At 38.0% G+C, this 26,087-nt stretch overlaps 2 protein-coding genes across 2 annotated transcripts; both read left to right on the plus strand.

Moving 5' to 3' along the window:
• The first annotated feature begins 2,900 nt into the window (after positions 1–2,900).
• LOC104892278 (puromycin-sensitive aminopeptidase) lies at positions 2,901–13,258 on the plus strand. Its single transcript, XM_010678162.4, has 32 exons — positions 2,901–3,171; positions 3,477–3,551; positions 3,647–3,691; positions 3,839–3,976; positions 4,126–4,201; positions 4,286–4,365; positions 4,574–4,687; positions 4,774–4,848; positions 4,949–5,056; positions 5,157–5,369; positions 5,451–5,512; positions 5,648–5,675; positions 5,771–5,857; positions 5,935–5,960; positions 6,078–6,141; positions 6,246–6,326; positions 9,549–9,596; positions 9,711–9,729; positions 9,875–9,879; positions 10,001–10,012; positions 10,149–10,205; positions 10,296–10,405; positions 10,502–10,582; positions 10,685–10,868; positions 11,144–11,292; positions 11,418–11,556; positions 11,669–11,815; positions 11,910–11,991; positions 12,079–12,254; positions 12,424–12,651; positions 12,753–12,824; positions 13,015–13,258. The coding sequence occupies exons 1-32, from the start codon at positions 3,094–3,096 to the stop codon at positions 13,093–13,095; spliced, it is 2,940 nt and encodes a 979-aa protein (XP_010676464.1). The 5' UTR covers positions 2,901–3,093; the 3' UTR covers positions 13,096–13,258.
• Positions 13,259–15,241: 1,983 nt separating this feature from the next.
• LOC104892279 (uncharacterized) lies at positions 15,242–19,362 on the plus strand. The gene is made up of 2 exons (XM_010678165.4): positions 15,242–15,916; positions 17,697–19,362. The coding sequence occupies exons 1-2, from the start codon at positions 15,800–15,802 to the stop codon at positions 18,900–18,902; spliced, it is 1,323 nt and encodes a 440-aa protein (XP_010676467.1). The 5' UTR covers positions 15,242–15,799; the 3' UTR covers positions 18,903–19,362.
• The last annotated feature ends 6,725 nt before the right edge of the window (positions 19,363–26,087 follow it).

Below are 26,087 nucleotides of genomic sequence, written 5' to 3' on the forward strand. Positions count from 1 at the left end.
AGGGGTATGAGGTGGGGGTAGGTTAGGGTAGGGGGAGGGGGGTGGTAGGGTATGAGGTGGGGGTAGGTTAGGGTAGGGGTGGGTAGGGGTATGTGGTGGGGGTAGGTTAGGGTAGGGGAGGGGGTGGGTAGGGGTATGAGGTGGGGGTAGGTTAGGGTAGGGGGAGGGGGGTGGGTAGGGGTATGAGGTGGGGGGTAGGTTAGGTAGGGGAGGGGGGTGGGTAGGGGTATGTGGTGGGGGTAGGTTAGGTAGGGGGAGGGGGTGGGTAGGGGTATGAGGTGGGGGTAGGTTAGGGTAGGGGAGGGGGTGGGTAGGGGTATGAGGTGGGGGTAGTTAGGGTAGGGGAGGGGGTGGGTAGGGGTATGAGGTGGGGGTAGGTTAGGGTAGGGGTGGGTAGGGTATGTGGTGGGGGGTAGGTTAGGGTAGGGGAGGGGGTGGGTAGGGTATGAGGTGTGGGGGTAGGTTAGGGTAGGGGGAGGGTGGGTGTAGGGGTATGAGGTGGGGTAGGTTAGGGAGGGGAGGGGGTGGGTAGGGTATGAGGTGGGGGTAGGTTAGGTAGGGGGGGGGTAGGGGTATGTGGTGGGGGGTAGGTTAGGGTAGGGGAGAGGGGTGGGTAGGGGTATGAGGTGGGGGTAGGTTAGGGTAGGGGAGGGGGTGGGTAGGGGTATGAGGTGGGGGTAGGTTAGGGTAGGGGAGGGGGGTGGGTAGGGGTATGAGGTGGGGGTAGGTTAGGGTAGGGGGTGGGTAGGGGTATGAGGTGGGGGTAGGTTAGGGTAGGGTGGGTAGGGGTATGTGGTGGGTAGGTTAGGGTAAGAGGAGGAGGGTGGGTAGGGGTATGAGGTGGGGGGTAGGTTAGGGTAGGAGGGGGGTGGGTAGGGGTATGAGGTGGGGGTAGGTTAGGGTAGGGGGAGGGGGTGGGTAGGGGTATGAGGTGGGGGTAGGTTAGGGTAGGGGGTGGGTAGGGGTATGAGGTGGGGGGTAGGTTAGGGTAGGGGGTGGGTAGGGTATGTGGTGGGGGGTAGGTTAGGGTAGGGGGAGGGGGTGGGTAGGGTATGGTGGGGGGTAGGTTAGGGTAGGGGGAGGGGTGGGTAGGGGTATGAGGTGGGGGGTAGGTTAGGGTAGGGGGAGGGGGTGGGTAGGGGTATGAGGTGGGGGTAGGTTAGGGTAGGGGTGTGGTAGGGGTATGTGGTGGGGGGTAGGTTAGGGTAGGGGAGGGGGGTGGGTAGGGGTATGAGGTGGGGGGTAGGTTAGGGTAGGGGGAGGGGGGGGGTAGGGGTATGAGGTGGGGGTAGGTTAGGTAGGGGAGGGGGGTGGGTAGGGGTATGAGGTGGGGGTAGGTTAGGTAGGGGGTGGGTAGGGGTATGTGGTGGGGGTAGGTTAGGGTAGGGGAGGGGGTGGGTAGGGGTATGAGTGGGGGTAGGTTAGGGTAGGGGGAGGGGGGTGGTAGGGTATGAGGTGGGGGGTAGGTTAGGGTAGGGGGAGGGGGGGGTGGGTAGGGTATGAGGTGGGGGTAGGTTAGGTAGGGGGAGGGGGTGGGTAGGGGTATGAGGTGGGGGTAGGTTAGGGTAGGGGGTGGTAGGGGTATGAGGTAGGGGGTAGGTTAGGGTAGGGGGTGGGTAGGGGTATGTGGTGGGGGGTAGGTTAGGGTAGGGGAGGGGGTGGGTAGGGTATGAGGTGGGGGGTAGGTTAGGGTAGGGGAGGGGGTGGGTAGGGTATGAGGTGGGGGTAGGTTAGGGTAGGGGAGGGGGGTGGGTGGGGTATGAGGTGGGGGTAGGTTAGGGTAGGGGGTGGGTAGGGTATGTGGTGGGGGTAGGTTAGTGGTAGGGGGAGGGGTGGGTAGGGGTATGAGGTGGGGGGTAGGTTAGGGTAGGGGGAGGGGGTGGGTAGGGGTATGAGGTGGGGGGTAGGTTAGGGTAGGGGTGGGTAGGGTATGTGGGGGTAGGTTAGGGTAGGGGAGGGGGTGGGTAGGGTATGAGGTGGGGGTAGGTTAGGTAGGGAGGGGGGGTGGGTAGGGGTATGAGGTGGGGGTAGGTTAGGGTAGGGGGAGGGGGGTGGTAGGGGTATGAGGTGGGGGTAGGTTAGGGTAGGGGAGGGGGTGGGTAGGGGTATGAGGTGGGGGGTAGGTTAGGGTAGGGGGTGGGTAGGGGTATGAGTGGGGGGTAGGTTAGGGTAGGGGAGGGGGTGGGTAGGGGTATGAGGTGGGGGTAGGTTAGGGTAGGGGTGGGTAGGGTATGTGGTGGGGGTAGGTTAGGTAGGGAGGGGGTGGGTAGGGGTATGAGATGGGGGTTAGGTAGGGGTAGGGGGAGGGGGGTGCGTAGGGGTAGGGGTAGGGGTATGGTAGGGGTAGGGGTATGGTAGGGGTAGGGGTAAGGGTAGGGGGTGGGGGGTTGGTAGGTAAAAGAAAAATGGAAAAACTAAATATTTTCAAATTTCACTTATAACTTACTCAGTTTTACACTTTTACCCCTAACAACAAGAAAAGAATAGAAAAAAAAAAAATTATTCCAAGTTACAGCACAACCTTAAAAAGCTCGCCCAATTATTGGTTGCTTTATCTGAAACTAAAACAAAAAACTGTTTATATTAATCCTTTTTACAATATAATTAAACTCATAAAACTCGTAAATAATTAAATAAATACTTTGCTTTGTTGTGTTCATAGATCTTTCATTTCGTTAAATACCCAGTTACTTCGCTATCAATTCGCAGTGTTCTTCCCATCTGATCATCACCCATCAAAGATTTCTAAGGTACTTCCCATAATCTTAATTCTCTTTATATTCAGTTATATATATTTTTTAAATAAAAGAAATTCAAGTTTAGGTTTTTTTTGACCATTATGTGTAATTATCTGAATATATCAGTATAAAAACTATAGGGTTGGTTCTCAGCTACATTCACACACTTTTTCGGGGTTTTTGAGTCCATTTTTCTGGGTTTTAGCAATTTGGGTATCCTTTTTCTCTCGATTTTGCAAGTGGGATTTAGTTATTATCGATCTTTGTAGTTGATAATATATCCCTAATCTATTCAAATTGTTCTCAAAAGTGAAAAAGATTGAAACTTGTTGAGTTGTGAACAATTTTCAGTTGAATGGCTCGATTGGTTTTACCATGCCAAGGCCCTACTTTATCGAAGACCAATATTTTGGGATTGGTTTCATCTTTTCCAGTGATTTTCTGATCCTATCTATTTTTCGTTATTCATTGCTTGTTTACAAGAAAAAAGAATGGGAAAATGAATTCAAAAGTTTTTATTTTTGCTGTTTTTTGTTTTCCGTTTTTCAGATTATGAATGATACCTTTGAAAGTTCTACATTTTGATAGTATTGTAGTAGTTGATTAGATGCTTGCCCTTTTATGTTACACTTGTGTATTGAATCGAATTGAATTCGGATGATTTTGTTGAATGATGCTACATGTTATCATTGAAATGCAAATGTTAATCTTTGCTGTTTATGCTAATGCTGTTTTCAGGCGTTGTGTCGAGTTACTTATCTTCAGCGCCCAATTAGGAGCCTTACAACATATAGGAAGTTTCTTAATTTAGAGGTTTGTTTGGTTTTACATGGTTGACATTATGCTGCTTTTGTTTTGGAAGTTCAGTGTGGCAGTGTTTACTGAATTTGATTTTCTTTTGTTCTTAGACTAGCTTGCGAAGGAACCATCGTTTTCCATATCCTCGCCTCTATGTAAGTTAACTACCATGATTGGAAACTTGATGAACTTTAGGCGCATCGTATTGTTTACGCTCTGGGATGTTGTTTCTTGTATTGTAGTTGTGTTTGCTATGCTGTTTTTAACCTTAACATATTGATATTGTGCTTTCCTTGTCTCAGAGCAGTCAGCAAGTCAATAGAAGGCTTGTCTGTTCAGTTGCAACTGACTCATCCGCAAAGCAAGCTGAGTTGAATATGGAGGCTCCAAAAGAAATTTTCCTGAAAGACTACAAGAAGCCTGATTACTATTTTGAGACTGTATGTGCCTTCTTTATGTCAATGTCAGGACATATATTGGGTTGATGTTTGGGTTATTGTTGTTAATGTACTATTAGTTTTAATTGACTGGCTGACTTTTACTTTCCGTGAGTTCTTCACACTAACAAATCACTGATCTATTGTTGCAGGTGGATTTGAAATTTTTGTTGGATGAAGATAAGACCCTTGTTTTCTCAACAATAACCGTCTTCCCTGCAGATGAAGGTGTTGTATCGACCTTTTTTTAGTAATATTTTTTAGTTTGAAAATTTAAATCCTGATGTTTGAGCTCTGTGTCCTCTTCATCAGCCTCCGCCTCTTCTCCTCTAGTCTTGGATGGTCGGGATCTGAAGCTCACCTCGGTCAAGGTGAATGGGAAGGAGCTAAAAGTATGTGAAATTCCCTTCTTTAATTTTTGAAAATTTGACTTCATCATCTTTCTTGGTTTTCGTATCACATCTATACTTCCATTCTTTTGTTGTTTCTTTTGTATTATTGAATTGTGATTTGTGGTGTACAAATTTTCTTGGTGGCAAGCTGTTTGTTTAGGAATGATTCGATTGTACATACATGATTGTTGTTTCTTGGTTTGTTCAGGAGGGAGAGTTTTCTGTGGACTCACGTCATCTAACACTTCCATCACTGCCAAGTGGTAAATTCACATTAGAAATTGTTACTGAGATATACCCCCAAGACAACACATCATTAGAGGTAAATGCTTTTGGGTCTTGCAAATATCACTTTTTCTTGTTAATGGTTTGTCGCGCATCTCACGTATTCTCCGTCCTTTAATACAGGGTCTATATAAATCTTCTGGAAATTTCTGTACACAGTGTGAAGCAGAGGGTTTTCGTAAAATAACTTTCTTTCAGGTTAATTGTTAGCTGGTTCTTGGATATTGTGGTTTAAAGGGATGCTTGCTAGTCACCGTCATATATTTACTTTGGATGCATTTCTTTGTCGTGCTGCCAGGATCGTCCTGATATTATGGCAATATACACAGTCCGCATTGAAGCTGATAAAACAAAGTATCCAGTTTTGCTGTCCAATGGAAATCTCATAGGTCAAGGGGAGATTGAGGTGAGCAGAGGCATTTTAGGCAGTAAATTGGTGATATAAACTATGGCTAAGTTTCAATATCACTATTAAGGCCTTTTTAATTAGAAGTTCCTCATCACAGGGTGGCAAGCATTTTGTCGTTTGGGAGGATCCATTCAAGAAGCCATCATATTTGTTTGCTTTGGTTGCTGGACAGCTACAGAGCAGAGATGACACATTTGTTACTCGTTCCGGCCGTAATGTTACTCTGAGGATCTGGACTCCCTCCCAGGATTTGCCAAAAACGGCACATGCCATGTATTCTCTTCAGGCAGCCATGAAGTGGGATGAGGACGTGAGTAATTTTCACAGCTCCATCTTTCGAAGCTCTGTGTTGATGTCGATTCTGATGAAGATCTTTGTTTTTTCGATTTAGGTTTTTGGCTTGGAATATGACCTTGATCTGTTTAATATAGTTGCTGTTCCAGACTTCAATATGTAAGATTTGTTCTTGAAAACAAATTCCTATATCAGTTTAGTTGTAGTTCTTAGTGCAGGGTTTTCTTTCTCTTGAATGACTGATCTATTTGTTTGGATCAAACGACTCAAATTTTATTATTATGTGCTTGGCAGGGGAGCCATGGAGAACAAGAGTTTAAACGTATGCATCTGTAAAGCTTTAGCTTTGTTTAGTGCTTTGTCATTGCCCTTGAAACAAATATTTATTTTGAAACTGAGTATGCTCTTTCTCTGCAGATCTTCAATTCTAAGCTTGTTTTGGCATCTCCAGAAACTGCTACAGATGCAGATTATGCTGCAATTTTAGGTGTAATTGGTCATGAGGTATGCTTTCACTGGACTGCACTAGTTATTGTTTTTTCCGTGTTATCTTGTACTGATTATCGTGCTTTTTGTCTCAGTACTTCCATAACTGGACTGGTAATAGGTAAGCTACATTTTTCTCTTGAGTGGTTATTCTCCTCGTTACAAGGATTACAGGGTTTTCCCCTTCTGTATGGATTTTGGACTTCTATTAATATTCTTGACGTGTATCCTGCCGCAGAGTAACATGCCGGGACTGGTTTCAGCTCAGTCTGAAGGAAGGACTAACTGTCTTCCGCGATCAGGTACTGTCCTGTATGGATCATAAATTTGGACAGCAGAGTTCTAGTTAATTTTGCTTCACTTTGTATGTTTATTTTATTTCTGTTATTTTATTTTTGTTTTATAGGAATTTTCATCTGACATGGGAAGCCGCCCTGTGAAACGAATTGCTGATGTCTCAAGGCTTCGGAATTATCAATATCCTCAGGTTACTTACTTTATTGACAACACAGTCAAGTTTTATCCTTTGCCCCTTAAAGGGAAACCTGATAGAGAAATAAGTTCCGATGAGGCTCAATAAGTTGATATAATAGCTATTAAGTTCATTATACAATTCAAATGTCAGCGTGGACAAGTTCAGAAAGATAAGAGCCAATAAGTTTGTGTTGGGGAAAATAAGGTGATAAGGGCGGAGACTTAGATAGGATTTTGTTGCAGGGAAAAGCATAGAGGAACTCTGAACCTTTTATATGAAGTATTGGACAATTTCGTCTTACAAAAGCATCTTTTACCAGTATCCTTTTGTATCCATATGAAGTACTAGTAAACAAAAGCCTTAGAAGCTAGAGTTTTTGTTTACTACTTTATACGTCACAGAACAATGGAGAGTCTCACATAAATTCACTTCAACCTCTGTACTCTTGGACATAGTTAAGTCGATAGTTTTCTAGATACTTCCTCCATAACAAAGTAGATGTTATATTCTGACCTTCACGCTTGTCGATGCAGTATTTTGACTATTAATTACTTTAATTGTGTATTAGTAAAAATCATAAGAAGTTAATATTATGAAAGTATACTTTGAGACGAATCCAACAACATATCATATAGTAATGGTTGATTTTATCTAAAACTAAAAAAATGCATGGTCAAACAAAGAAGGTGAATAGTGCAATTTTCAAAGTGTAACATCTATTTTGTTATGGAGGAAGTATATTAGATCCCTAATTACCCATATGCTCGAAAGAGTCTCACTTTCTAACACTCCTCCTTGAGACTTTTTGCCATCACACCAAGCTTGAATCTTAGGAAATCGAACCTGCCCTTTGGTAAGGCCTTGGTAAGAATGTCTACAAGCTAAAACTCTGAACGACTGTAGGTTAGTTTCACCTCTTTCTCATCCTGCATCTCGAATTACAGGGAATTGTACTTTCATGTGCTTCGTCTTGCCATGGCAAAGTGGTTTTTTTTTTGCTATGCAATCACTGATTTGTTTTCAACAAGAACTATAGTTGCTTTCTTTTCTTGTAGCCCATGTTTGCTAGTATCTTTCTCAACCATATTGCTTGGTTAATAGTTGTCAACTTGTCATGGCTGCAATGTACTCAGCTTCTGCAAGGTACCACCTATTGTTTCCTTGAATTCCATGAAAATACGCTCGCAAGGATAATCTATAGCCAAGAGTGCTTTCCATATCATCTACTGAACCTCTTCAATCTCTTTCAGAGTATGCTACCATCGGGAAATCTGAACATGGCTGAAAACATTAAGCCACTAAGCCATAATCTGATACACCTCTTGGGTACCTAAGTACTTATATGAACTTCACCTGGTTCAGTCTCTCAACGACAGCAAGCTTGCAGCAAACATTAAATTTGGCCTGGTCGATGTAAGCTACAACAAGCTTCCTACTAAACTTCGTACTTCTTTTGGCCTGCTCTTTCCCGCCCATCCAGTTCGGAAAACTCAATGTTAATGACGAGGGGAGTCGCTGCTGGCTTGATGACTCCATTTGAACTTCTTAGAATGTATTGAGCGTACTTGGTTTAAGAAACAACTATGTCATTTTTTTCGATTGTTGGACTTCCATCCCAATACTGTTCATCAAGGCGAAATTAGTCATCTCAAATCTCTTTTTCATCTTGTTCCGGAATGCAAATATTCTCTGGAAAGTTTCCAGTGGCAAGGAAATCAACTTACAATAATGCAATAGGGGTACCATCATTGCCACACTTTAGTGTAAGGTTGCTCATTTCTCATTTCTCATTTCCTTGAATCCTTGCTCAAGAAAGGAAGAATAGGTTTTGCTCTACCATGCTCTCGGGGGCTTGTGTTTAGGCCATATAAGGCCTTGATCAACTTTCTCACTTTCTCTTGGCCTTCCACAACAAACCTCGGTGCTTTCTCAATCTATATCTCCTCTGCAAGTCAACTATTAAGAACTTAGCATAAAGTTAGATAAATGTTCAGAAGACGACTTGGGGTCTGTATTGAATCTATTGCTCATGGGCAAGCAAAGAACTCATCAACTAAGTTGCACACATTGAGTTTTGTTAGATTTTTTATTCTTCTATTATGATGGCAACTGTGTTGAACCTTTTTGTTGTGGAACCCTAACATTTATTGCACTATTCTTGAATTAGAGATTTGTTCCCCATGAATCTTCATTTGATTTATTACTTCCATAAAATTGGAATTAAAAACTTTTAAAATCTTCTATTTCGTTTATATGCATACAGCATATTCTCAGTGATTTTTCAAAGCATTAAACCTTTTGTTAAGGTTCCTGAGATTTTTTCGCACTATTCTTAAATGAGAGATTACTTCCCCATAAATCTTCTTTTTGATTATCACTTCCCCATAAATCTTCATCTGATCATCACTTCCATAAATCTAGAAGTATAACCTTTTATATATTTGCGTTTTCCTTCATCTGTATTTTTCAAAGAGTTCCTCATAGCATTGAGCTGAATAGCTCTTACCATTTCATCTCCTTGAAACTCCTCATAGAGAACTTCATGCTTCTTTGGGGAATATGGTGTCTAATATTCAAGTTAATTATCGGAGATATGGCCCTGGTATCATCTCATCTACACAGAATTTTATAATTGACCTTATGCGTGTTCTTTTCTTTTCTCACCCCTTTCTGCACTATCTCCGTTAACGCATTTGCCCTATAAAGAGCCACTGTGAAAGTCGTAGGTGCTGGGATAGATATAGTTGTTGTTGATTAGGTTGATGTTGAAGCCATACTTCAACTGGAGAGGTTTTTCTATATTTTTTTTCAAAAAAAAATCTTAATAGTATTCAGGCCCTTTAGATTTTTGCCAGTTCTGATACTGATTGTAGGAGTAAAGGTAGTATGAAATCTGGACATTTTATATTGAAGAAGTGGATTATTTTGACTTTTCCAAGTATTCTGTACCAGCAACCTTTATTTAGAAGTTCCAGGTGATTCTGGAGAGTAAAGACTTGAACAATAGAGAGACTCACATAGTCCTCATCTTCAACTTCTTAAATGTTGAACAGACCTAAGTAGATAATTTTTTTAGATATTTTAGATAATCAATTACCCATATGCTGGAAAAGTCTCACTTTCTAACACATTATTAGCTAATGACATGTTTGTTTTGGGTTTTCTGAAATATTGTTGTTTTGAGTGTGGTTGTATTTTGTATCATCTGAAACTGTTATATCTTTGATGTCTCAGGATGCAGGTCCTATGGCTCATCCTGTGCGACCACATTCCTACATAAAGGTAATTTTTATCTTTTTTCCCTTCTCTCGCTATGTCTCAGGATGTCTGCTTTCAAGCTAAGCTCATGTGATTCTGCCTTTTCTTTCTTTCTTTTTTCCTTTTTTTTTTTGGCAGATGGACAACTTCTACACAGGCAAGCTTCCGTTTACTATTTTTGTTATTTTTCCCTTTGTCACTAGTTGATCTTTTATGTTTATCATTTTCCTGACTTGCCTTCATTTGATTGTGTCCTTGATTTGGATTTGTTCTGCTACTTGGGATCTGATGGGAAAATGCAGTTACGGTATGGCTTGGCATCTTTATACTAGTTTCAGTTGTCATTAACTCCTCTTTTGTTGCTGCAATCCATTTTCATTTTTGTTATTTGTTGTGAGAAAACTCATTCAATTATGTTCTTATTGCAGGTGTATGAAAAGGTGCGAATTATATTAGTTAAAATCTTCTCTTCAGACAAAAATGCATAAAGTTGGAAGAAACTTTGTACAACAATGTTAAACGACAAATGTAAGTTTATTTATATGAAATGAGTTTTTCCTTACCCATGTCTGACAGGGAGCGGAAGTAGTCAGGATGTATAAAACGTTGCTGGGGAGCCAAGGGTTCCGCAAGGTAATAACAGTCAATCAAAGTGGCCATCGCTCCAATTTGCACTTCATGGTTCTGTCTTTCGCTTATTTAACTTGTATTCCTCAATTTCAGGGTATGGATTTATACTTTAAGAGGCATGATGGACAAGCTGTAACTTGTGAAGATTTCTTCGCTGCCATGAGGGATGCAAATAATGCAGATTTTGCAAATTTCTTACTTTGGTCAGTCCTTGATATTCTTAACTCTTTGGCATTTTTCAGCAACTTTTTTTTGTGATTTTGAAGGATTAAAGATCTTACATTAAACTTTTTAAAAAGGTACTCGCAAGCTGGGACACCTATTGTAAAGGTCACTTCATCTTATGATGCTGAGAAGCACACATTTGCATTGAAATTCAGGTACAAACGCTAAGCAATTATGTACTCTCCTTTTCCACCTCTGATTCTCTGCTCTGATTATTCTACTGCTTATTTTGTTCTCTCGGTGGTACAATGTTGTAGCCAAGAAGTATCACCAACTCCTGGTCAGCAAGTCAAAGAGCCCATGTTCATTCCAGTTGCAATAGGTTTGCTGGATTCTCATGGCAAGGACATTCCCTTGTCATCTGTTTATCATGATGGCAAATTGGAGTCTCTGGCTAGTGGTGGTCAGCCGGTCCACACAACTGTTCTTCGAGTAACAAAGGTCTAAGGAATACTCTATGATTGCTGTCCATTTACTTGCTGTTGTAATTGGATAAAGACTTTCTTCTAACACCTTTTTCCCTTTGTAACCTAAGACCCATATTCTATTTCTTGTCTGAATGAAACTTCTTTTATGGTATTTTCTCGGGAATCCTGAGTTTTACCTATGATATGAGTTGTTTCGTCCAATATTTTGACTGGGAGATGCAATCATTAGACATTGAATCGTATTTGTTATAATTTCTCTTATACTGATCGTTTATAAATGCCTTGCAGAAAGAAGAAGAATTTGTGTTTTCTGATGTACCTGTGAAGCCAGTTCCATCTTTGTTACGGGGCTTCAGTGCACCTATTCGTCTAGAATCTGATCTTTCTGACAGTGATCTCTTTTTCCTCCTTGCCCATGATTCTGATGAATTCAACCGGTATATTTATTTTGTTTATTAAGTTGTAATTGTAGATGTTTTTTCTTAAACAAACTTATAATTATGACCTTAAAAGATTTTAAAAATTATGAAATTGGTTTCACCACTGATTCTCCATGCTGCAGTTGGGAGGCTGGGCAGATTCTGGGAAGGAAGTTGATGCTCAGCTTAGTTGCAGACTTCCAACAAAACAAGCCTCTACAACTGAACGCACAATTTGTTGATGGGCTTAAGAGCACTCTCTGCAACAATAGTTTGGATAAAGTAAGAACCCAAAAACTATGTGGAATTGTGTTAGACTAGACATCCTGTTTACTTCTACTAATCAGAAATATGTTCTGATGCTGTTTACGTTCCCTCTTCACTTGTATAAAAGGAATTTATCGCAAAAGCTATAACTCTCCCTGGTGAGGGGGAGATCATGGATATGATGGATGTTGCGGATCCTGATGCTGTTCATGCAGTCCGTACCTTCATTAAAAAGGAGCTGGCTTTGCAGCTGAAAGCTGATTTCCTGCGCATAGTATGAGATTCAAACAGTAACTTTTACTACTAGCACTAGCTAAATTTGATGAAATTTATTTTTTTGGGAACTGAGCTGCCTTTTCTTTTTACAGGTCCAAGAAAACAAGAGCTCTGAGCCATATGAATTTAACCATCCTAACATGGCAAGAAGGGCACTCAAAAATATTTCACTTGGTGTGTTTACACTTTATGTTTTAAATCTGATTCAGGGTATGGTAAATCATGGAATGATTCTGATTATGATGTTTGCACATACTACAGCATATCTTGCATCACTTGATGACCTGGAATGCACTGAGCTCTCACTGAATGAATATAGAACGGCAACAAACCTTACGGATCAATTTGCAGCTCTAGCAGCAATCACTCAGATCCCTGGCAATACCGCTGATGAAGTTCTAGCCGACTTCTATAAAAAGTGGGAGCATGACTTTTTGGTAAGTTCCCACCGTGTCTGTTCAAGAGAGCAGCTTAGTTTTTTTTTTCGCCTTGTGTCAACATTTGGCTAGTTTTAAATCTTGGGATTGACAATTTAAATCTTGGGTTATTATACTACAAAGCTGACTACTTTTCTTTCTTCCCTATCTCATTTCCTTGTTGGAAAAGGTTGTCAACAAATGGTTTGCACTTCAAGCAATGTCTGATACTCCTGGCAATGTTGAAAATGTCAAGAAGCTACTCGACCACCCAGCATTTGACCTTCGCAATCCAAACAAGGTCTACTCTTTGATAGGTGGATTTTGTGGTTCCCCTGTGAACTTCCATGCAAAAGATGGATCAGGATACAAATTTTTGGGAGAGATGGTGGTTCAGCTAGACAAAATAAACCCTCAGGTCCGTTTGTTTGAAAATAATTAGTTTTAATAGATATTAAATTTCCATTCAGTACCTACCTAATAATGCTGTTCCTGCCTTGAAATTACCTTGTGTTGCAGGTGGCTTCAAGGATGGTGTCGGCTTTCTCTCGATGGAGGCGTTATGATGAGACCCGTCAAACCCTTGCTAAGGTAAATCAAGTGTTCTTGTTAAACTTGGTGCTGGTTTGTTTGATACTAATGTTACACATAGGAACTACACTTTTCTAGGATATAGAACAGTCCTGACTTTCAAAATCCTGGGAAGTGTAACTTCTGTTTGGTGCATATTCTGGTTATGGTAAATTGGTAGGTACTTATTGGTTACATTTTTTATTTACAGGCACAACTGGAGATGATTATGTCTGCTAATGGACTGTCGGAAAATGTTTTTGAGATTGCTTCCAAGAGTTTGGCAGCTTAAAACTGGTCTCAAGCAGATTATTGATGTTTTTTTTTAATATCAAAAGTGGACTAGTTAGATATATTAGTTGCTGTGCTTGCTGACAATATATTTGGAAAATAAAAGCTTGTGGTTATGTTTTGCAATTTGGAGAAGTTGCTAATTCAAAATAAGTTTTGTTTTCTCCCCTTTTTTCCCCCTTCTTGGGACCAACATGTCAAATATTTCTTTCGTTTAGAAATAGTTGCACCATTTCATGTTCTCACGTTTGTCAATGTATGTTTGCAACCATTAATATCTTTGGTTATCAATACGTAGACATCATAAAAAGTTGATAATAAAAATATATATGTTGAGATGCATCTAACAAGATTCACATGATCATATTTTTCTACAATATAAATTACCAAAGATCATCAAAGTGTAACATGTGAATAGTAAATACTATAAAAACGGTGCAATTATTTCTAAATGGAGGAAGTAGTTAATCCTAATGAGTTGGGCACTTTGATTAACAATTAGCAATTGACTTTATTACATTGAATAGAATGAAAGTAAATTGCCTTTGGTTGAGGACTTAAGATGAGACTACGTGGAGGAGATAGAAGACAATTGGGTACTTTTGTTGTGTTCGGTTTTATTCATTCGTACTTATTGCTCTTGGTGAAAGTAAGCCTACTTCACTTCGAAAAAAAAAACCCCTACTTCCTTTGGAGTTATTAAGGTTGTGTTTTCTATATTTTGAACATGGTTGAACTGAATTTCTCAAATTTTATTGGACTTGATTAGCTTTAATGTTACTTTATATTTACACCTGATTGAATTTGTTTGGCCATAATTCTTTATCACACTCTTTCTATATATGATGAGCTCCATCGAATGAATCTCAACTCCTTTTATCAATTTCAACTCCTTTTATCTATATCTCAACACCGAAAATCACTTCTTCTCAACAAATTCATACTACTGTAGTGGTTAAGTAGCCATCGTCTTTACGACGCTCAAAACTAAATTTTGATGGCTCAGAACCTGTTCTCCCCATCTTATTTTCAGTTCAATTCAATTCAGTTAAGTCCAGTTCAATTCAATTTAGTTTAACTCTAGACAATGCTTTTACTCTCACATATCGCAATTCAGTTCAACTGTTTTATGTCGAAGCATTTATCAATTCAATTGCAGCAACTAACACTATCATTTGTGATTAGAAAGCGCGCTTGATAGATGCTTGCACCTTCAATCTTGGCACATCTTCGCATCTTGGTTGAAGCTTCGACCCTTCATTACGGTATTTCATAAGGCTTCGAGTAGAAGCATAAAAAAAGTCATATCCAAGTTGTCAACTATTAACCATTAACTGGGTTGTAGGAGTTCACCTGCAGTAACTTTTGACAATCGAATAATAGACACATTTTTAAAGAAGCTAACTCTGTAATTATCTCGATAGCTAATGTAGGCCACCTTTTTCGTTATGGTTCACCATTACAAATTGTAAAGTCTACAAAGGACAATAGTATAGACGAAACTCAACTCTACATTTAAGGTCCCGTTCTTTTGGACTGAGAGAAAATGAACAGAACTGCGAGAAACTGAGCTAAGCTGAACATGAGAGAGTGTCTGAATTGAATTAAACTACAAGAAAGAGAAAGTGAATTAAAAATAAGTCCAAAAGAACCGGGTCTAAATGTTACTCCTTAGAAAGACTTTTACCAACCAAATTACCAGGCTTTCATTTTTCTATATGAACACTAAGTAAACTTTTCCTTATTTTTTTTTTCTCTTTTTAAGATGGTGAGCACTCAATATAGTAGATCAAAATATGCCAAAAACTGACCAATCCTGATTCAAATCTGACTCAGTTAAAGTCGATTAGAGATCTATAAAGCCTATAAAAAACGTATTCTCAACTCGCAAATTGAGTTAACCGATCCCAAACCAATCTAATCCGCTCAAAAAACACCATTAATACACACTCAACCCGAACCCGATTTGAGGGAACCCAAACCTAAACCCGAGGGACCCATCTAATGGGCCTCTAACTAATGTAGAAATGCGGTGAAATGTGACAAAGTTTTGCACACATAGCGTATCCCTATTATCATGTGCATCTAATAATGGAGAGAGACAGCGGCAGTAATTAAAATGTGCAAGTGTGAGCCCAACATTTAATTCTCTTCATCTTTTTTTATACTACCTTCTTCTGTCCTCCATTCTTCACTGAACACATTTAAAACCTTCACACGCCTCTTGTTTATCCATGGCACACTCGAATATTTCACTCAAAATCCAGGGTAATATCGCCAAATCACAACGTTCTTATAGTAATATATATATTTACTACCAATCACACGTATAATTATTAACTTTCACTAGTAAATTATATAAACCTTCAAACTTTGGATTTTCTGATTATCAAGTCGTTGCCGTGTTTGACCCCAAAAGCCATTTAAGAGAGAAAACAAACAAGAATAAATTTCAGAAATCTGGGATTAATTTCTCATATAAATTCTATATTTGGGTTTTTTTTTCAAGTCAAATCAAACCCAAATTTTTTTTCTTGGTTTTTTTTTTTTGTTCATTCTCTGTTAATTCTGAATCAAAAGTTTCAATCTTTTGTTCTGGGTTTTTCTTAAAATAGGAAGATTCATGAGATTTGTGGTTTTCTCAATTTGTTTGTGTATGTAATTTTTTTTAGAGAGAGAAAGTATAAATATTTATAGAGAGAGAGATGAGCAGAGGAGGTAATGGGGAGATGAGAAATGTAAATACTGCTTTGGAAACCATAAACGCGGCTGCTACTGCGATTGCTTCAGCTGAGTCTCGAGTTCAACCTCCTTCTGTTCAGGTAATTCTACTTATATCATTTCATTTCTTACCTTATTGTTTATTTTTGTAATAATAATAATAATAATCAATTTTCTAATTTTTTTTTATTTTTTTTTGGGTTTTTATGACTTATTAGTGAGTTTTTGAAGTGGGTTTTGTTGTTTATTTAAGTTTGTGCTAGATTCAAGATCTGGGTCTTTTTTTTTTAATCTCTTGTAATATTTGTTTTATGTTATGGTGGTGTTTACTGTTTGATTGTTAGGAATTGGTAAAAGCTGGAATTTGATGAGTTTGTGAGAGGTTTATAGTAAGTGATAGAGTTGTATATTGGATTTGTTGATCATAGATTTTTTTTCATTGAATTTGTCTTTGTTTGGATCACTACCAGCTTGAAGAAATCTCATTAGCTTATTTACACTTGATAGTATTAGGATTATTTTGTTTATGATTATCTTATTAAAATATGATTTGTGTTACAGAATTTGTACATGGAAGTCTTCTGTGGAATGATTCAAACTAATATAGCCTTTTGTTCCTAGCAAAGTTGATGTATATTGGAGTCAACATGAGGAAACAATATGTCAAAGACAACCTTGTTTTTTTATTTATTTATTGAGGATGAGGTTCATAAGAATAGTCTTACTCGTTGAAGGAGTTTTGTTCTAATAGCAAATTGCACCAAAATTTCAGCATTTGAGAAACTGGTGAGACTCCATGATGTGTTGGTGTTGTGAATAATATAATACAGTAAGGTGTATAGTTAATAGATCATATAGGGACTTTGGGGTGAGGATGGTGTGTTGGTGTTCAGCTAATAAAGGCCGGCTGAGTGAGTATGCATTAGTCTTCTTTGTATCGCATCGCTTCATCTGTTCCCCCCTAGATTAGTAGGATATAGAGAGAATCGGCAATTTGTCTCTCATGGATTATGTATCGGTGACATCTACTTTGGTGCATTTCTGGCAACACATAAACTTCAATTATTGATGAATGGGAAGATTATGAATTTATGCTAATTTTCTGAACTTAGAAATCTTGAAATTCGCATGAAACCTATAAAATGTTGTCTCCATGATGCAGTAGAGCATAAAATCGCTTTTGTCTTGGTCGTTGACTTAACGATGAGGATGAATATATCTTAACCTCCCTCTTGATCTGCTGGCGAGATTCATATTAATCATTTTGTTCTTGTTTCTTTATTTTTGGTCATAATAGAGTGTGATTCTCTCTTCTTGCGTGAAATCTATATAGTGCATCTCCTTCTATGTAATCGTAGTTTCTGTCCAAATGCTAGATCTGAATTCAGAGGAAAGAAAAGAAAAACGGTGCATATACTTGGTGTGCTCCATAGTGAAGAACCCCCATGTTCAAGCCTATGTAGTTACTAAAAGAAAAGAACGCTTTGTCCTTAAACTGTGGCGAATGCTAAAATTGTGCAACTGATCTTTGGTGTCAGATTTGTTGTTTTATTACCAGGGCCATATTAGTTAGTTTCAGTACGACTCCTTACAAGCATTCTTTCAATCTATTGTTATCTATAATATTGAAGTTGTTAATGACCGGATCGAAATAGGAGATAAGTGTTCTTCTCGTGCGAACTGGAAACGTAAATTGTGGTGGGTATTAATTGCATGAACTCCTCTCAGTTTTTACATATTATTCAATGCTATTTTGCTATGAAAGCTTGTATAGTAGAGATAGGGTCTTAGGGACACTGGATTCTATTTCTGTGCCTGTATAGATGATCTACCATTGCTTTAGATTTGAGATCCTTCTAACTATGACTCGTTTACTTGCAGAAGCGAAGGTGGAGCAGCTGTTGGAGCATATATTGGTGTTTTGGCTCACAAAAGAATAGCAAACGGTTTGGACATGCCGTCCTTGTTCCTGAGCCAACACCCCCTGGAAATCGAACTGCTGCTGCACAGGCTCAACATTCAACTCAACCACCTGCTACCAGAATACACTTTGTTGCTCCTCCCTCATCTCCAGCATCATTTGTTCCTTCAGAACCGCCGTCAGCTCTACAGTCTCCTGCAGGCTCCACGGGTCTTAACTCTCTGTCTCCTAATATGTACTCCCCTGGTGGACCCCGCTCTATTTTTGCCATTGGTCCATATGCCCATGAGACCCAGTTAGTCACTCCACCTGTCTTCTCAACCTACACCACTGAACCTTCCACTGCCCCTTTTACCCCACCTCCTGAGTCGGTTCACTTGACAACTCCTTCCTCTCCTGAGGTGCCATTTGCTCAGCTTCTAGATCCCATTCACCGCAATGGTGATATGGGTCATAGGTTCTACCCATCGCATTATGATTTTCAATCCTACCTTCTTCATCCTGGAAGTCCTGTGGGCCCGCTTATATCACCTGGTTCTGCTGTCTCGGGTTCAGGTACATCCTCACCCTTTCCCGATCCTTATTTTCCTGATATACGATATGGAGTTCCTCAGAAGCTGCTTACTCTTGAAGTCGGCCCTATGCGGGAATGGGGATCACAGCAAGTGTCGGGTTCTGTGACCCCAGATGTTGTCCAGCCCATGTCTCGAGATTTGCATCGACAAGATTCTGTGGTTTCTCCTCTTCCAAATATACCCAATGGACATAGAAACAATGAATTTCTGATTGATCACCGAGTCTCCTTCGAGCTGACTTCTGAGGATGTGGTCAGATGTGTGGAAAAGAAGCCCACAGCATTGCCTAAAGCACTGCAAAACGCTGCTGAGAGAGATTACAATACAGAGGACTTGGTTGATGACAGTGCTAGTGCCGGAACTTCTGAGAAAGGACAGACAAACTATGAGGAGGCGCAGCGGCATCAGAAGCAGCGTGCTGCCTCTCTCGGTTCGATAAAGGAATTCAATTTCGACCATGTGAATGGGTTGGATACGGCTAAACCATGTATCAGCTCAAACTGGTGGGCTAATGAGAAGGTTATAGGGAAAGAAGATGGATCTGGCAAAGACTGGTCCTTTTTCCCGGTGATGCAGCCGGGCGTCAGATAGCAGATGTAAGTATATTTGGGTGGTCCAAGCCCAGTTTCTGATGTACTCACACACACATAAACACACATGAACACAATAAATTGTTGGTCCCTAACTGAAAAGTGTGAAGTTTTGCACTTCGAAGTTCTCGGGGTTACCGTAATTTTACAATGCTGACTTCATATAGATGGAGCCATAAGGGTTACCGAGTTTTCCTTTTTGGTTCTCTTTGAAGTAGGTCGGGATCTTAGTGGATGAAGATGGCAATGTTTTGTTAGAAGTTAGAAATAGGGTATGGATCATAATATGACTAGTATTTTCACTTCTGATTTATCATCAGAACTAACCCTTTTAGTCTATAGTTCTTTAGGCCTTGTTTGTTTGTAAGCAATGTTTTGGAATGTATAATACATAGTGGAAGTTAGCAATGTTAGTACAGAATAAAAATTAAATAAAATCTCATCCTTGCCTGTTTCTCTTATTCCGCTTTATTTTTCTTCAAGGTTGATATGCAATTTACTACTGTAGTATTTTGTGACAGATTTGCGTATCTAATAATTATCATTCAGGAACTGCCGCCATGCATTTTTAAACATACGAAGCTCTTCAACTGGATGAAACTAGATAATTCATCAATTGATAAGAGTATCCACAGGATGTTAGTAATGCTGTAATGTTTGACAAGCCTGTTAAGTAATAAGATCTTTTTTATTCCGGTCAAAAAAAATATATATACTTCCCCCGTTCTGTTTTAAATGAAACATTGGATGAAATGACACTATTCATTGATCAATTTTGACTCCAATTTATCGCTATTATATAAAGAAAAACATAGTCAAGTGAGATCTTGTTAGATTTGTCTCGATGCATACTATCAAATTATAACTTTTTTATATTTTTTACACGTACACAACTATAGATATTAATGACTAAAGAAGCGCGTTGGGTTGCGTGAAAAAGCAATTGTTTCATTTAAAACGGAACGGAGTATATATCTATTAGGATAAATCGCATCTTACCACCTAGACTTTTCACGTTTTTAGAAATTCCCACCTTAATGAATTTTTTTTATAAATTTCCACCTACCATTTTCAATCTTATTAAAAACTCCCACCACTTAACGATTTTTGTTAAATTCCATTAATAAAACCGTTACGTGGGTCCCTCATATACATTTTTTTAACAAAATCGAACTTGAAATAGTTGCAAGTCTCTACAAATAGTTGTAATTCGTCCCAAACTTGCTCCAAAATTGTTGAGATTTTGCCCTTAAATTGATGAAATTGACTTCGATTTCAACGTAAATTAATAATAAAATGCATATGTGAGGTCTACTTAACGGTTTTGTTAACGAAATTTAACAAAAATCGTTAAGTGGTGGGAGTTTTTAATAAAATTGGAAATGGTAGGTGGAAATTTATAAAAAAATTCATTAAGGTGGGAGTTTCTAAAAACGTGAAAAGTTTAGGTGGTTTTGAACAAAAAATCCTATCTATTAAGACTGATATATAACGTCTATATTATTATATTTTGTGGGAAATTCCTCGATCGGGAGATTATGCCATTGTTCATATATATTATATATATATAAAAAAAAGCTAAATACATCAAAATATATTAAAAGACTAACCTATTTTTGGGGATCATCTATGACAAATGACCCGCTTTTGGGGCGTCATCTATGACAAATGATTCCCCTAAGGGGTTCATCTATTACAAATGACCCCACTTTGGGGGGTTCATTTATGACAAATGGCCCCAATCTATGATAAATGACCTCATTTTCATAATCGCAATCCGAAAAATATAAAATATGACATACCAACTTTGGATAATATAACAACAAATTTGAAATTTAAACAATTGAGCACTCACGGAACTGTTGTTATTATTATCATTTATTAAAGCGACTTCCATAGTTGAATCCCAATTATAATAAAAAAAAATGGGTGCAGTGACGAGAGAGTACTTACGTGGTAAAGGGAAAAGTGTTTGTGGTGAGTGAATTATATTCTCAAATTTGCTATGAGGTGAGTAATAATTGTGAAATTATATTATTAAAAATAATTTGTTGTGGGGTGAGTAATAGTTTAGAGTTGGTAATTTTTATGTAGACTTCCATTGTTTTTTAATAAACATATTCAATACATTAGTTAGTGTATTTTGGTATCTAATATAAATGAAGAAACAACTTTTTACAAATCTAAAATGTCAAATACAAAAGACAAACTGAAAAATAACTTAAAACAACCTAGCATTTGGAGTAACAATTGTACCAATTTCAGTTTGGTTCTTGGAATTAATTTTTTAGTTTTCTCAAAATTACTTTTTTTTCTTCTTACACTTCCTCTCTTTATTTTTGAACCATATGGGTATAAAAAATAACCAATGTAGTTGTACTTGATGAGCATCATTATTCTACGATTGGTTTTGTAGTTAAGACTTTGTTTATAATCGCAGTAGTATTTTCATAAACTTCTTGGAGTGCCTTTCTTGCATCTTCATTATCTTGACTTTTGAGAATGAGATTGTAGAATTAATTTTCTCGCGGTTTCATTTTGCCATGGGGTTACATTGGTTTATCTATTCATTACTCTTTTCCACACTTTCCTCTTTACATAACCAATCCACCTTTTGCATATATACTTATGTAGTATTTTTGTGATTGAACGTATGTGCATGATTCTCAAGCATGACAATACAACACTCCTAGCAGCATAACACAATTATTCAGACGCAATTGCAGAGCCACCTTCACCTAAACACTCATTGAAATACGAAACAATAAAGTAGTATACTCCACGCCAAGGTCGATTAAAGCACTAACATTGAATACACCCAAATCGCAAACTCTATAAAGAGATTTTCTTTTGTACTTGAACGAAAGAAAACTGAAATCATGGAGCCTTAGATAATCAGATCTTTGCAAAAAGAGTGAGAAATAGCTCACCCAATCTTGATTAGACTTAACTAAGAGTCTAAGAGTAGTTGGGTTAATTGATTTGGAGAATTTGAAAGGATGATCTGATTTCAACAAATCGCCCCTCTTTTCTACAACTGTAACCAAAATTAATCAGACACAGTTGAGAAGTAACTAATGAGATAATCAAAATTGCAGAAATCTCATTCAATGGATTTCCATGATGATAGCGAGGACTGACAAAAGGATTAGGGAAATTATGGTGAATTTTCGGAGAACTCATATAGGGTTTTGCGAGTATAGATGGGGAAATTTGGGGGTGCTTTTCCCCTTCTCTCTCTTCTTTTTTCTCTTCATTTCTCTCTCGTCTTTTTTTTTTGCCACCTTTTTTTTTAATAGAGTGACTAGTTTAATCTATTTAGAGATCAGATTAATCTAATTTGTGATCATTTTTAACTATTCATTAATGACATTCTTTAACTTATTCAGTGACTAGTTTAATCCATTTAGTGACTAGTTTAATCCGTTCAGTAAGACTATCGAGTTATTTTTTGAAATTGTCCGTTTTAGTTTGACAATCAAGAAAAAAGAAAGCAGGAGAACAAAAGGGATGACTAAAATAGTGTTGGGTTAGAGTGAAATGGGATGGACTTGCTAGAAAAATTCAGCCTTGGTTTGTCTAATTTTATGTTAAAATTAGGCTGCATATTATAATAATTTGTGATGTCTATAAATATGAGAGTAAATGAAATTTCTTGAGAGAGGTAAAAAAAAAAATCAAAATTTCCATGACGCAAAAATATGATTCCATGTATTATAAACATACCATAAAATTTTATTTGATGACTATATATAAGATCCATGGATAAAAAAAATCTGAAATTTTACAATCAGAAGATGATTAATTAAGTATTCCGAATTGCTGGACACACAACATTTTTTTTTTCTTTTGACGTTGCATACATATAAATATAAAACAAGAATATATTTTATTATTTGGAAAAACATTCCTTAGCCTTATATAGGAGCAAAGTTTAGGCAATTGATGTTAATTAGAGGGATTCATTATCCTACTAGTGTTTGTTACGTATGTTGCGTAGTTGATGAACACATCGGGTAATAACAAGAGTTATTGTTGTCCCATATAATAGTCCAGGTTTGATTATATTTTTAACAATTGGATGAGGTTAGAATTTTTTTTTTTTTTGGACTAATAACAAAATAAGTCATCCTCCGAATATAACTCGTACTGGGTTTAAACAAGCCCAACTTACACATTACACCACGCAAAACCCTTACCTTAATGCTAATGGTAAAATTATGAGCTTATTAACTATTAAAAATATATAGTATAAGATAAGATTGTAACACATGGCTATTCAGTAGCCAACTATTACAAAATATAAATTGTTGTCTAAAGGCAAATAAATTGAAGTCAATGGAGACCAACATCAGAAAGACAACTTATTGAAAGGATGTTTTTGATTTTATATCAATGATATTAACGTGTGAATATTTTTGTATTTTATAATCCAAAATTCGAACTTTGACACATAATTGTATTTTTTATGTATTAAGAAACGGAATAAAATAAAGATAGGAGTTAGCTCAAGTGGGTAGAGAGCTCCCCCTTGACCCCTGAGGTCAGGGGTTCAATCCTTACTCCCAGCATTATGTTGGGGTATTTCCTTAGCATGCTATGCATGGTAATTGAACCAGCCAATAATAACGAATATTTTTATATCTTATACTATTAAATTAAAAATGAAACATGATGTACTCTACATCTATTACTAAGGGCACAATATAATCTTAATTGCACGGACCTACTTGACAATTGAACCACCTCTGCATATAGCTATGCCCCGGGTAAGAAAAAAATTTATTTATTAATATTGTACTTTGATATGATAACACTAAATACAACTTGGTCTAGTGGTTAAAACTTTAGTACTGGTTTATGCACATGCCACCTTTTTTAATATTTTTTTTTTATACAGAAAAGTAAACTAGGACAAGACCCCTAATCTGGGGGCCAGCCTAAAACATCCTTGCAGATGATAAGAGAGAAGTTAACAGATTAAGAAGGAAACTTGTAAATGAGGTTGTGAGACGCGTGCCCTTCATGAGCCAGGAAATCCGCAGCTCGATTTGCTTCCCTGAAACAATGAGAAATAGAAAAACTGTTAAATTTAGAAAGTTAAATACTAGCATCTTTCAATAAGGCACTAATGGCCCAAGGAGGTTTCCAAATTTTTTGCATGGCTTTGATAATAGAAAGATTATCGCCTTTTAAAGAAATATGGTTTAAATTAAGAAATCGAGCAGCTTTAATAGCCTCCCAGAGGCCTGTAGCTTCAGCTTGAATAATAAAAAATTCAATAGGCAGAGAGTTGCAACCCGCAAGAAGAACTTCACCCAAGTGATTTCTAATGACAAAACTAAAAGAGGCCCATCTTGATATTTCGAACCATCAAAAATTAATCTCAAAAACACCATCAGGAGGGGGGACCCAAGCAGCAACCCTGCGAGGGCATTTATTAAAGAAAAACGATCCAACTTTCGAGGGTCAAGGCATGATTTAGAAGACAAACATAATTGCCACTCCTTAACAAAATTATTAACAAGCACACTAATCTTAAGAGCATTAAAAGAGTCCTACGAAAAGATGACTTTATTACGGGTAAACCACACAAACCACCAGACAATAGCGAGCAAACTAGTCTGGGACTGCCCTAACATAACAGAACAAATTTCTAAGTTAGCTCGAAAAGAATCCAAGGTTGCAGAAATTGGGATCTGGGGACACCCATAATCTGCATCAAGCTGATGAAGAATATCAAAAACAAAGGGACATTGAAAAAAGAGATGAGAAGTTGATTCCGAAGCACAACTGCAAAACTCACACTGTTAAGGAGTGAAAATATGAACTTGTTCTAATCTGACCTTTGTAGGGAAACCATCGTTACTAGCTTTACACAAAAAGTTTTTTTTTATTTTGGGAGGAAGATTCGACTTCCAAAACTATTGGTATTCCACTTTCCCTTAGGAACCAGTCTTATAGTCTATAAGTAATTTAGCACCTGACTTTACTGAATAAATACCATCAGGAGACAGAGCCCAAAAAACCTCATCCTCCACATCATTAAGTGGAAGAAAAATTGTAGCTATCTGGGAGCAGATATCATCAGGAAGCAGGGATCTCAATAATTGCATATCCCAAGCCTTAGATTCCAAGATGAAATCAGAAATACGAAAAGAACTATTTCTTAAAAGGTGAGGCAAGACCCATTTATCATGCCAGAAATTAATTCTTTTACCATTGCCAACTTGCCAAAGGAGGCAGATTTGAAGATTGATCTCAAAGACATAAGCTTTTTCCATTACCAAGAGGAATTTTATGACATTTATAAGTCAAGAAATCCCTTTTCTTACAATACTTTTTTTTTTGCCAAAGTAACCTAAAGGTTGTTATCATTTTGGAGAAGTTTCCACAAAAGTTTCATTTGATTAGCAATATTATTAACACATGTTTTTCTGAAGTCCAAACCGCCGAAAGATTTTGGGGTACAAATTATGTCCCTACCTATCAAATTGGGAGCCTTAGAGTTTGGATCCATATTCCAAAAGAAACTACGATAGTTATACTATCAAGTTTGGATAGAATGTTTTTTGGAAGAAGGAAGCTCCGCATTTGATAGTTGGCTTTAGAGGCAAGGTTAGCTTGAAGTAAAATGGCTCTCTCTGCTTGAGAGAGAATTAGCTTTCCATTTCAGTAATTGAGCTTGAACTTTATTAACTATAGGCATGAAAGTCTCCTTGGTAACTCGTCGGTCAATAATAGGACAACCCAAATAACTTTTCAAAGACAAGGAATAAGACATACAAAGGATTCCCTGGAAGGTCTCTACTTCAGTTGCAAAGACATTATCCGTACATTTGAAAGTCGATATATTATAATTGACCAGCTGGCCAGACATAATATAATATTTATCTAGAATCGATCGAATAGCCTTACAGTTATCCACATTTGCCTTAGCAAAGATCACAGAAAAGGAACTTTAACCCCCGACTTTTCAATGAAAACTCCCAATAGTTTGCCAATAGACATAATATTATGATGCAGTTGGCGAGCTAATAACTCATCATATAAAATAAAGAGATAGAGAGAAAGCGGATCCACCTGACGAATTCCTCTAGAAGGAAAAAAATCTTTCCCTTGAAATACCATTTGCTAATACAGAGAAGGAGACTGAAGATAGACAAGCTCGAATCTAACTAATCCA

This window comes from Beta vulgaris, chromosome 5, assembly GCF_026745355.1.
Source record: "Beta vulgaris subsp. vulgaris cultivar EL10 chromosome 5, EL10.2, whole genome shotgun sequence".
Taxonomy (NCBI): Eukaryota; Viridiplantae; Streptophyta; class Magnoliopsida; order Caryophyllales; family Amaranthaceae; genus Beta; species Beta vulgaris.

What these genes read in the sequence shown, in the direction of transcription:
- LOC104892278 (XM_010678162.4), top strand. Translation starts at nt 3,094, where the DNA reads ATGGCTCGATTGGTTTTACCATGCCAAGGCCCTACTTTATCGAAGACC. An exon ending in TAGGTCAAGGGGAGATTGAG is followed by an intron (nt 5,057 to 5,156) that starts GTGAGCAGAGGC and finishes TCCTCATCACAG; the next exon opens with GGTGGCAAGCATTTTGTCGT. An exon ending in ACTCAAAAATATTTCACTTG is followed by an intron (nt 11,992 to 12,078) that starts GTGTGTTTACAC and finishes CACATACTACAG; the next exon opens with CATATCTTGCATCACTTGAT.
- LOC104892279 (XM_010678165.4), top strand. Translation starts at nt 15,800, where the DNA reads ATGAGCAGAGGAGGTAATGGGGAGATGAGAAATGTAAATACTGCTTTG. An exon ending in TTCAACCTCCTTCTGTTCAG is followed by an intron (nt 15,917 to 17,696) that starts GTAATTCTACTT and finishes GTTTACTTGCAG; the next exon opens with AAGCGAAGGTGGAGCAGCTG.